The following is a 12,431-nucleotide window of genomic DNA, read 5'->3' as shown; positions in this document are numbered from 1 at the left end:
CTGTTCAAGTATCAGTAAGAGACCTCCCCCCAATATTAGAGAAAGGGTCAGAATTTAAATCATTTGGTTTGGGGCAGCAAAAGGTCAAGAGACTCCCTGTTTTTTAGAATGTGCCACATGTGTGTGCACAGGCCCGCTGTGACCCCGTTCGACATTCTATTCCCCTCAGTGCCTCTGCTGCTTCTGCTCAGACTAACCTAACTTCCTTTGCCATGGAAAACTGTTGTGCACATGCATTTTAAGGGTGTAATGAGAGCAAACAGAAAGTTGTTGTGTGGATTGGGGTGGGTGGGGGAGGGGTGGGAGACAACAAAAGCAGTGTTAGCTCTCAGTCATTTGCAAAGCAACAGAACCATGAGGCAGAGTCCTTCAGAGAAGCCAGCTCCTGCACTAAGAGTCCCAAGGGAGTTCATGTTGGTCCTCAGTCCCTTTTTAATGGACACACAGTGATGGTCACTTGTGCACAATGGACTAGGAAGCCCACAGAGAGGGGGCTGAACGGCCCAAACCCTAATGGGCTTTGGGGGCACTGCTCACTTTGTGATAATGACCAGTGTCTCCTAGGAGAGGGAATAGCAAACATGTGCCCATCCCCGAGCCCCAAACAGGGAAGCCAGGACGCCTGGAGCTTACTGCCGTCGTAGTTCAGCGTGGCGAAGTTGGCTTGCTTCTCGGCGCAGCCGGCACTGTTACACACTCGCATCTGCAGCTCATACCACGTGGCTTCTTGCAGGTCGTACAGAATGTAGGACTTGGAGAGGGAGGTCCTCTGAGCCGTGGTCCAGACTGTGGTCCCGAAGGGTCTGTACTCCAGAGTGAAGGAGGTGATGGGGCAGCCTCCGTCATTCCAGCCAATCAGATTCAGCCTCACCCGGGTGGTGTTGATGCTGGCGAAGAGCTCCTGCTCCTTGGAAAACTGGGGTTCTGTGGGAGACACGGGCAGTGTTACTTGTGGGTAAATGGGTGACCACATTGTGTTCCGGTGTTTGCCCTGGGCTACTGTCTCAGTATAGCCTTGCTCTGGTGAAGGCCAGATCACCAGTCATTCTTAGCAGGAACAAAACCTTGGGAACCAACAAGTTGTCCCAACCACAAGGACCCGAGCCTGAGTGAAGGTTGAATGGATACAAGCTATTTTTTACACAGTGCAGAGTTCTCTGAAGAACAGCTCTACTTTTTTTTTTTTTTTTTTTTTTTTTTTTGGTTTTTCAAGACAGGGTTTCTCTGTGTAGCTTTGCGCCTTTCCTGGAACTCACTTGGTAGCCCAGGCTGGCCTTGAACTCACAGAGATCCGCCTGCCTCTGCCTCCCGAGTGCTGGGATTAAAGGCGTGCGCCACCACCGCCCGGCTCAGCTCTACTTTCTTATGTGGAATCCTTCAGTGGTTCACACTGCAGCATGCAGAGCTGAGTAATTTCCCTTCTCATGTAGCTACTGAGTGGAGATTTGGGAGAAGACAGAGTGGGATTTGGGGGGTATTAACAGCTCTCCTCTACAGTCCAAACACTTAGTTCAGGGGCCTCAGACATAGCAGGCATCATTCTACACAGACCAACCCCACATCCCCGAATCCTTATCCTGTTATCCAAGACTCAGGAGCTAGATCCAAATATGGGCTCTCTCCAGCCATCTGGGCTTCCTCCCCTGTAGGAAAGGGGCTCATCAGATCTTTCTTCTCCTTGCTACACAGATAAGGAGCCATGTCTCCCCTTCTTTCCACCATCTCCAGCTGTACCCTTGACCTCTGGGAGCCGCTTCCCAGGGCTTCATCTCCTTGAACTTCTACTTATTTCAGATAAAATCCCAATTCACTTCGAAGTGCTAACAACCTATTAACCTAGTCATTTTCAGCCTGAAAATCTTTGAGGACGGGTGCCCCAGCCTGGGCACTCTTGTTGAGACTTTTCCTAGGGCATTCCTCTTTGAATTGCAAATGAAAGAATGAGGTAGGGGACCAAAACATTCTGGAAGGTTCTGTGGTGTCTCTCATCATTCTGTCACTCTTCCAGTCTCATTTCAGGAACGAGAAAATTCAAGTACATAAAAACAACTATTAAGTATTTGCTGAGTCTTTCGTGATCCTCCCCCCTTCGTGCTGGGAGACAAGAAATAGAGATATGGCAGGCAGGCGTCTCACCTTTTCCCAGAGTTTTCGCTTCTATGATTTCGCTTATGCGTCCTGGTCCCACTCCGTTTTGGGCAGTAAGAGTGAACTTATACCAGGTCCCACACTTCAGGTTTTCCAAGCGGTAGGAGCGCTCACTGGGGCTGATGGGGAAACTGCCCCACTGCTCACTGTTGTCCTCGGAATACTGCAGGATGTAGCCTGCAGGAATCAGGAAATGTCCCTGTGAGCATTCTCTGGAGGGAATAGGACGAGTTCTCCAAGTCTGGGTGTTTTTAGAAGAGAGTAATTCTAGCTCTTCCTGATTCCAGGAAGTTTCCTCCACGTGGGGAGACGTGCTGGGGTGAACTGATTAGTGAGTCATTTTGGCCACACAAGACATTATTACTATGGTAACATTACCATGCTTCTTTCCATGGCCACTTAACACCATGTTGGAGAGTATGGAATGAGCACTAAGCCATCAAATATCTGTCTCTCAGGGCACATGTCTAAATCTTTGGGTACGGGCTGAAAGGGGCTATGTTGACAATGGGGATGGAGTGGGAGTAGAAGCCTTCACAATTGCCTCCTTCCTGCATATTACTGGGAGGACAGTTGCAGTCACAGGGGATATTGGCTCCAAGCCCTGCAGCCATCCCAACATTTCTATAGCAACCTGGCTTCTCCTCAGGGTGAATGGTTCACTTGAAAATTCATTTCTCATCTCTGCCTATAACCACTCTCTTCATGGTGTCTACTACCACTGACCACTGTCCATACTAGACAGTGCCCTAAGCACCTTGCTTATGTCAACCCACACAATGCCACAACCTGTGCTCTGATCCCACAGTGCCAGTGACTAGGGAGATGCAAACTACCTCAACAGGGGGCCTTGTACCCGCTCCTTGCCCTGGTGTCCTTGAAACTGTTTTTTATGTTCTTTATCACTGATATCTGCAGTTACGTTTCTGAGGTCAGATGTGTCCTCTCTGCTCTGCCCCTTGGCACCTAGACTGTCATAATCTGACTTGTGCACGGTGTCAGGGCCTTAGGGGACTAATATCTTCTCTCTCTCCCTGGGGACTTCCTCTTTTAACACAGAATACTTCTCATCTGCCCAAACCAGTGCAGTTCAGACTCCCCAAGTCCCTCCCTGGAGTATGGCTCACCACTGCTTCTGTCTCCTGTTGTTATCAGTCTCTTCCATACGTATTTCACCTGCCTGTTCTCTCTGGCTTCCTGGACCTCTTTGTCCACTGTTGTGTTCCTAACCTGAGCTCCCCCAAGATAAGCCATCTCTGTAGAAGATCTGCTCTCAGCCTCCACTCCAGCTCGCTTGTATCTTGGGAACTGTGCTTTGCTCTCATTTCCTACCACCGAGGCCACCTCTACACCTAAGCAATTTGGCTGCCTGATTTCTGTTCCCTAATGCTGCTGGATTCTGTGACAACAACATCCATCAGTACAGGTGCCCAATTTATGATGCCCTCCAATGCCAGTGGCTTTGGGGACCACAGTTTTTCAGGGATGTTCTGAAATTTCCTGGGACACTTGACTTGGAAATTCTTCATCAATCAAATTAGCTTCATTTCCAAGACCTTCTATGCTGGCAGCTACCCAGGTCTCTCTCAAACTATGATGCTAACAAAATTCAAACTGTTTGGAATCTAGATCCTGGATTCGCTGAGTCCATTTATTTTCTCTAAGAATTTTCTCTTTCCCCTTTGTGAGGCCATTGGTAGCATTTGAGCCTAGTTGCCTTGACTGGCATCCACACTTCACCCACTTGTCACAAACTTTGGTGCCCTGTGGCCCTCTTCCCTCCCAGCTGCCCAGCATCACTTCTGATTGCTGTAGTAATCTGACCACCACAGTTTGTGCTGTGTGGCGCCTGCAGCTGGGTCCTGGCGGCTTCCTGGCAGCAGTGATTTTGTTCCTCTGCTAATGAGTCCCTGTGCCTTGCACATGGCAGCCATTTCAAAGCTGTCCCACGCTCCTCAAACCCACAGGCACAGCCTCACCCCTAATCATCAGCTATTTTTATAGAGTAACCTCACCTTTTTATTTCTGACAGAAATAAAAGAGTCTCCCTTCAGCCAGCGCCCAACAACTGGCTCTAGAAGACAGCCACATCCTGGCAAGTGGCACTTGTGATTTCTGGGGAGTGCGACTATTCTCAGGGAGGCTGCTGTGCTGAGAATTCAGCTGAAGGAGCTGGGATGCCATGGCCCCAGATGACAGGAGCTGGCTGGGTGCCTCATGGCTCCACCCTGCCATTTCTGAGTCTTTGCAGTTGTCTACCCTCCCTTGAGCCTAAGCCCCGTCCTCTTGCGTGACCTCTATTGTGCCCTGGCACTCATTCTCTGAATGAAAGACCTTTCCATGTCTATGGATCACTAGATTGTGCTCCAACTCCACTCATGGCAGAATGACCAGGGCGTCTCTCCACTCCAGTGCCAGCCTCCCTCAGACCTCGTTGCAGCTCACAATTCCAAGCCTTCTGGCAAACAAGTTGTTTCCAACCTGAACGCCCCACACCTTTAATTACATGCGAGGACAGTAACTGGTGAGTTGAAGGAATGATGTAGAGCTGACAAAATCTGGGGGAAAATAAACTAACACCTAACAGTTATTTGATGAGGAGATGATACACTTATTACAACTTAACGACTTTCTTACATGATTCCGGACAACTGGAATGGAGAAATGACCACAGGTTACTAAAATTGGAAACTAACAAGAACAGCGTGGCTTCCAGTGGAGAAAACTAGGTGGCCCTCATTGTTTCCCTTAGTTGTTAATAGTTCTATTAATTATATTAACTATCGGTTTGCAGATACCACAAAAACAGACGTATGCTTCAGAAGCGCGCATAGATAACTAGGAAATTAATTTTCTGAAGTACTTGGGGAGAATAAACTATCACATAACAGTTATTTGATGAAGATGTGTCACGTTTTGGCCAGTGTGATTTGGATGGCTCATCTTGTTACCTCTGATGGAGCTACCCCCGTTGTCTCCAGGGAGCCAGGAGAGGGTGATGGAGGAAGAGGTTGTTTTGGATACAGTGAGCCGAGGCTGATCTGGTGGAACTAGAGAGGAAACAGTTTGTAGAAAACAAGAATTAGTTTTTCACATCTTCAATCCTCTGTAACAGTCATTTACCAAATCATTTGTAACAGCCATTGATTAAATATGTGTTTTAGGTTGCCAAAATAGGCAATTCATTTCTGTCAAACTGTCTGTTCCGTTGATATCCCAGCCTGAAGAGACGGAACACAGTGGATCTGTTATTTAAGGAAAAGCCAACCACAGTTCTACCCTGACTTCCTTCATTTCCTCACCATCCCTTTGGATTCCTGAGTTGTTCATTACGGACTGAAATCTTTAAATTTACTGAGGACACAGGCACTAATTTACTCTGAATTTCATCCAGGAAATTAATTGGAAACGACAGACACACTTACTTAGCTGCTCTGCTTTTCCCAATAAAAAGAAAGGGGAGATTCATTTAGTAGGAAGAATAATTATAAAAACTTTCATGCTTCAAGGCACACACATACACACACACCCATCCACACAAAAATGCACACACACACACCTATATATATATGCACACACATGCACATATATAAGCATATACACAATCACATACACATGAGTACACACACATGCACATACATGCATATGTACACACACAAACAAGCACATATACACACATACATATAGGCAGACACATGTAAACACAGATATATACATGTGCACACACAGGCATACACACACTCATACACATGCACAAAGAGCCCTGAAAACCAAAGCTGAGATGTGACAGCGGTTGTGGCAATGTATACCCAACCATATGCAAGGCTTGATGGACATACACTGCTAAACAGTGGCCTTAATTCAGTTCTGGACAAAACACTAAATCAATTCACAATCAGATCATCCCAGACTTAGAGAGCACTCACATAAAACATCCTCTCTTCCTGTGAGGAAAGCCTGAGATGTTGACCAAAGGCCTGAAATACTGACCCATCTTCTTAGAAAAATAATTTAATGGTAGCTTCATCAATCCCCTAGAACTATCCTGACTTCAATTAACTCAAGATTCAAGATAGATTTCCCAGTACTCTTAGAACATAAGGTCCCCCACCATCTTGTCCTACCCAGGAGAGTACTGAGGGTATTTTCACTTGCTGTGCTCTGTTAACATGACAGTATCTGAATCCAAAGAAGCACACATTTTAATTTTCCTCTGATAAAATATCCATACTGCAACTAAATCTGAACCCAATCAATAGCCATGTGGGCTTTGCACACTGATTTAATATCACATTATTTGAAGGTGGCTGTGTATATTTTGTTTATGACAACAAATTACTAAATACCTACATCAAATACAAAGGCTAACAATGAGCTTAGAGCTTCAATCAGTGCCTCTATGAAGAGCTGAAACTCTAAGCCTCTTGTTATACTACTTAACTTTGTAGCTGGTGCAAGATATTTCATTGTTTATTGACTTAATTAGCAGGCATAAATGATCACACTCAGAGACTTACTTTCCATGAATTCTGTACTGGTTACACATGCGTGAGTTGAAATTATCAAGAAGGACTTTTTTTCAGAGATGTTAACATATAGAAATAAGAGACTAGGCACTTTATATGTAAGGAAAAAACCAATATATGGCTTTTGATTTGTTCAGTTTATATTTTCCAAAATGAACATGGTATTTACAAAATGAAAATAGCAACGGGCTGTTTTTGAGTTGGCTCAATTTTGCTATCTGCATGTAAGGCACATGTAGTGAAAGATCACTCAAGAGCACCCCCCTTTTTACCTTGTACTTGCAGATTTAAAATGATCTCATCGGATCCCCAGTTGTTATTGGCGACACAGCTGTAATAGCCCGAGTCCTCTGCCTTCACCGTGCGAATGATGAAGCTTCCGTTGCTGAAGATGCTCCTACGGCCGTCAATCGTCACCAGGCTGGGTGTCCCGTTACTACCTCACAGGAAGAAAAATGCACAGATTAAAGAAATTACAACCCACATTAGCTGAGGTTGGCAAGAAACATTAAGCCTTCTCCAGAGCAAACACTAAATTGCAACCTCAGTTATTTTTTGCATTATGAAATAACTATGCTGTGATTACATGACAAACTACTGACTAGTAGAGATTAAAAAAAAAATCTATCATGCAGAAGAAGAGCTGTATCCATTGCCAAGAATCTAGCTCAACTAGTGGTCAAGTGCTCACGACAACGATTGTCACACTTACATGTCTCTCTTTCCTCTACTACTCAGGCTTTGGAGACTTTCTCACTGTGGCAATTGTGAGAAGGTCTCTTGTTGGCAGAAGGGCCAGCTTGACCAAACCATGCATGGCAAACTAAATTTTGTGATCTGTTACAGACTTAAAATCACTTTCAGATTACAGTTCTTAATGAACGTGACATACAACAACCTGGCATCTCAAGGGAGCACAAAGCTGACTCTCTTGTGAAGAGTTCTTTGTCATCACAACCATGGGCCAAGGTGGCAGATTGTCCAGTTGACTGGGGTTACTCCCAGGTAAGGCAGAGTGCCAGCTTGACCCAGGGAGCTTATGAATTTGCTTTGGATTAACCAACTTAAAATGCAATGAGAAAATTGCTCACGGGACCCAATCCATTATTTCAATCATTTACGCTTGTAAGTGCTTTTGTTTGAAAATAGGCACCCTTCTGAATCTGTTATTTTAAATCTCCATGCCTATCAGTGAATGTTCAGCCTCTATTTATATCTTAATTTCTCCCCCTGCATAGAGATAAAGCATGTTTAAGAGACACGTGGACAGAACTCATTGCATGCTCTTTCCCTTCTATCTTGCTTTATTATTATAGTAATCACTATTGAGTATGGAGAACCAGCTTTTCTGTTAGTCAAGTCCTAGTGTGTTTCATTTCTTTTTCTTGGGACAAGGTCTCGCTATGTGGCCCAGCAGGCTGGCCTCAAACTGGCAATGTTCCTGCCTTAGCCTCTCAAGAGCTGGAACTACATGGGACCGTGTTCCATCTCTTATTTTGCTTTAATTATGTGTGTATGTGGGGAGAGGGGTGCATAAGTGTATTACCCATGGAGAAAAGAGGCTTTTGGATCCCCCTGGAGCTGGAGTGACAGGCAGTTATGAGGCACTGGATATGGGTGCTGGGAACCAAACTCAGATCCCCTGAAAGGTCAGTACTGAGCCATCTCTCCAACCCCTCTATTTCTTAAAGTTCCTTCTTGGGGCATGTGCCTTATGTGGTACTGTCCTTATCTCTGAAGACGAGAGAGCTGGTAAAGCTCCTGATGACCTGAGCACCTTGTCTCCATGCCCTGGTAATATAGAGCAACTCCACCCTGATACTTGGTTATTCTGGCTCCTCTCCTCACAACTGTTTTCCCGGATTTCAGGGTCTGGACTGGTAGAGGACTGATACATACAGTTGATCAAAACCACATGCTCCTAAGCAATTTCTCCTGATGGAGTTGCAATGCTCCAAGGTCAGTACTGGCTGCTATTTCTACCTCATTTCATCAGAGTGCTAGGTTTCTTCAGGTTCCATTAATATGCATGAGGTGGGGGTTGGTGGGTAGCCCAGGAGGCAGAGAGCTTGCCTAGCATGCAGGAGGCTCTGGATTTGATGCTTTGCATTGAATATAGTGGGCATGGTGGCACATGCCTATAATCTTTTTTTTTTTTTTTTTTTTGGTTTTTCGAGGCAGGGTTTCTCTGTGTAGTTTTGCGCCTTTCCTGGAACTCACTTGGTAGCCCAGGCTGGCCTCGAACTCACAGAGATCCGCCTGGCTCTGCCTCCTGAGTGCTGGGATTAAAGGCGTGCGCCACCACCGCCCGGCACATGCCTATAATCTTAACACTAGGGAAATAGAGGCAGGAGGTCAGACATTCAAGGTCATCCTTGATTATAGAGTTTTGGGCTCGCTTGGACTACAAGAAACTGTGTGTGCTTGTGTGTGTGTGTGTGTGTGTGTGTGTGTGTGTGTGTGTGTGTGTGTGTGTGCGTGTCTACACAGAGTAGAAGCCCACTAGATTTAGTACAAGGCTGCCCGACATGTTGGCTAAGGACTCACTGAAAGGCATACATCGGGTTACTGGTTACCTGTCTTTCATCCATTTTACTGCAGGTGAAGGGTCTCCAACAGCTTTACAAGGCAAGACAATGTCCTTCATCCATGGAGTGGTCACTGTCCCACTGAAGGTGAGGATCCGAGCAGGAGCTACAATACAAAAGAGTAGACTATCTACACAGAGCCAAGGTGACCTTCCCAACAGAGCAGCCCCCCCACGCTGAGTCAATTAACACTGCAGCTGTTGGTGCTAGTCTCCGGTATCTGCCTTATAAGGGGTTTTCCATGTAAGGACATGCTCACGGATGAGAGTCTCCACTGCAGCATCTTTTTCTTCTACTAACCAAATATAAGCAGTATATTAAACACTCGGAGTTTCATAAGCCAGGCAACTCCAAGCTGTGTTTTCTATGAGCTCGATTATTTTTTCAGAGCACTTTATGAAGCGATTCATCTCAGCCCCCAAAACTGCACGTTAAAATATACGTTTAATATCTGAGAGAATAGAAAACATAAAACATAAAGTCCAACGGCCAGAAGAAGTAAATCTGGACCAATGCTATCTACCAGCTGTATGATTCTTTGTCCACTTTCACGCACACACTAAGGAAAGGGGGCAGTTAAGGGTGGGCATGGGCTTGAGACAATGGTCCACCCAATGCCACTAGTTTCAGTGATTCTCAGGACTGGCAGATACCAAGGTTCTTCCAAGGAAAACAACTCCACTACTTCCTGGTGCTCAAGCCCCGAGGCAGAGGCTGCTCTTCGTTACTTGAGTCAGCACGCTTGGGCATGCAATGGAGGCTGGGTTTGCAGGAAGGAGGGGCAGGTTCTCCTTGTAGGAGCTCAACCTGGCTAGATACTCAGACATGGAGATCACAAGTGCAAAGCCCCCAACTGACTCTGGATCCATACAAATGGGACCAGAGCTGCTGGGACCCCTGCATGGTGTCTGGGCTTGGCTTGGGGACTTAATACTGGCTGAAGGAGGGCAGGGAGCCCTGGGATCCCTGGGACCAAGTCTGGCACAGAGCACCGACTATTACAAACCACCAAATCCACTCCTGTTTCCATTGTCCTGAACACGGTGGGCAAATGCCAGCTGGCTCAGAAGCTGGGCTTTGGGGGTAAGGAACTTTTCTAGCCAGTCTGGGCCATGTGTTTGAAGCAACTGCTCATGGAGGCAGGAATGTCCTAAGGCTGGGGCTGCTTTTACCAAACAGCTTTGGTGGCTTTTGGCATTTTTCTTTTCCAGTCTCCCAGGACTGTCCTCTATATTTAGGAGAATGCCCTCAAGGGCTGATTGGGGGCCTTTGAAGCTTTTAAATGGCCATTCACTTTATATCCAAACTCATGGTATAGAGAACCGTGTAGTCTTAAAGACGTCAGTAAGAAGAGAAACTGGAGGGGTGTAAATGGCAGCTCTCTGTGTGTACCCCACACTTCTGAAATCTGAAGCTGTTCTGAAAAATAAAGTATATCTCACAGACAGACAGACACACATAATCATGAGCTTCCCTCCTTAAATCTCCTACAGTATCTTTGCATTTCACTCTGAGTGAGGTCTGAAATCCTGAATACAATCCCACAGTCCTAGCAGGACCAGATCCAGGCCTTTTTTCCTTCGGTCCTCAGAGAGTGCTGTTCCCTCTGGCGGCTCTACCCAGTTCCTATACTGCTGCCCCTGGGTGCTGACTTTTAACTGCAGCCTCCTGACCCCAGTTGCTTCCTCTCTGCACATCACTTTTCTCTTTTCCAGCCACGGCCCTGACTCATACCTGTGTCCCTCTACCACCTCTGTACCTCTTGTGGTTTCTCTGGATAGCACTTGGTGCAGCTGACCACTGACCATGGGTTTCATGATACTCCCACAAGACTGTGAACTCTCTGGGGGTGGGTGTGTCTGCTCTGCTCATCCTTAGAAGAAATTGCTCTGCACTAACCAACCCTGCTTCTTCTGGACACTCAGCCTGACTGCTTATTTCCCAGGCCTGCTTCGAAGACAGGTCTGGCCCAAGCCCCTCGCCAGAATTCTGTGCTGGGCTCTGCTGTTACTATGCCAAGCTGCCAAGATTTAAGATGATTTGGTTTTACAGTCAAACTTCGTGAGCTGAATTCCTTGTATTTTGGGTAGTGCCTAATGTATAATGGATATTTGAATATTTACTTATTTGTTTGTTCAGTGCTGCCAAGGGTCAAGGGCAGGGTCTCATACATACCCACTGAGCAGTAAAATGGCATTCCAGTGATTTATGAAGTAACTTCAATATGATCTCTCCTGGTAGGTCCCACTCCTCAGGAGCCTGTTCTCAGATGAGCCCTATCTGACTGTGGAATCTCACTTCTACCTCACTCAGGCTGTCTGGAAACAGGAAGAGCCTGTGGGAATGCCTACCCATCCTATGTGCTTGGTTGTAGTTCCTCATTATCCCACAGGGCAGACTTTATAGCTCATGTTCTCCCTGTATGCCACTGTTTTCTCAGTGTTTGAAGGTATGTGGACATTTTGGCCAAAGAGTACAATAAACAGGAACTCCAATTTTAATTGTCTTTTTTAGTTGATGTTTTACCTGCCTATATTTGTATTGAAACTTCCCTCATGGTTTTATGCTGCCCATTTCCCAATGACCACATCAACAAGCATGCTTCCAAGGACTTTTAGAGGTAAAAAAATCAGAAGTTTGGAATGTCTGGATTTTTTCTTTCTGGCTCCTTAGAAATGATTGAAACTATATTGCCAATTCAGAATCAAGAGGCATCACCCGATTGGACTGGAATTATGATTCAGAGAGCAGGTTCACTGCGAAGGCTGATCTAGTCAGACTATGGAAGCACTCACTGACAGCAATCACCAGCTCGTACACTGTGGCTGTGCCTGCTTTTGATGAACTGTCTACCGTCACAATGAGACAAGGTACCAGATGGACGCACAGGGATGCTCTGTACCGTGCTGACTCCAAATCTCATTCTTACTTAAGGTTTCTCTTGTGGCGTTCTACAAATGAACCATGAGGTGGTTTGTATGGGAAATGTTGCTCACGGGCTCATGGGTTTGTGTGTTTGGTCCCCAGTTTGAGGTACTGTTTGGGGGGGGGGGGTTTATGGAACCCTTGGCAGGTGGGGCCTCACTGAGGAAGTATACCATTGGGGATGGGCTTTGGGGGTTCACAGCCTCACCCAACTTTCAGTTCCTTCTGCTCCATGTTTGTGGTT

The 12,431-nt window shown here is 46.1% G+C and overlaps 1 protein-coding gene across 1 annotated transcript in view; it reads right to left on the bottom strand.

Annotated features, from left to right (window-relative positions):
- Positions 1–12,431, bottom strand: part of Dscam (DS cell adhesion molecule) — a 488,931-nt gene that overhangs the window by 53,340 nt on the left and 423,160 nt on the right. The window contains exons 23-27 of the mRNA XM_059277689.1: positions 9,251–9,368; positions 6,947–7,110; positions 5,100–5,198; positions 2,137–2,325; positions 634–924 (exon numbers count right to left, since the gene is read on the bottom strand). Coding sequence (XP_059133672.1) covers positions 634–924; positions 2,137–2,325; positions 5,100–5,198; positions 6,947–7,110; positions 9,251–9,368 — 861 coding nt within the window. The remainder of the gene's footprint in view (positions 1–633; positions 925–2,136; positions 2,326–5,099; positions 5,199–6,946; positions 7,111–9,250; positions 9,369–12,431) is intronic.

Source organism: Peromyscus eremicus, chromosome 12 (assembly GCF_949786415.1).
Source record: "Peromyscus eremicus chromosome 12, PerEre_H2_v1, whole genome shotgun sequence".
In the NCBI taxonomy this organism is placed as follows: domain Eukaryota; kingdom Metazoa; phylum Chordata; class Mammalia; order Rodentia; family Cricetidae; genus Peromyscus; species Peromyscus eremicus.
This window is presented reverse-complemented; position numbering and strand designations above follow the sequence as displayed.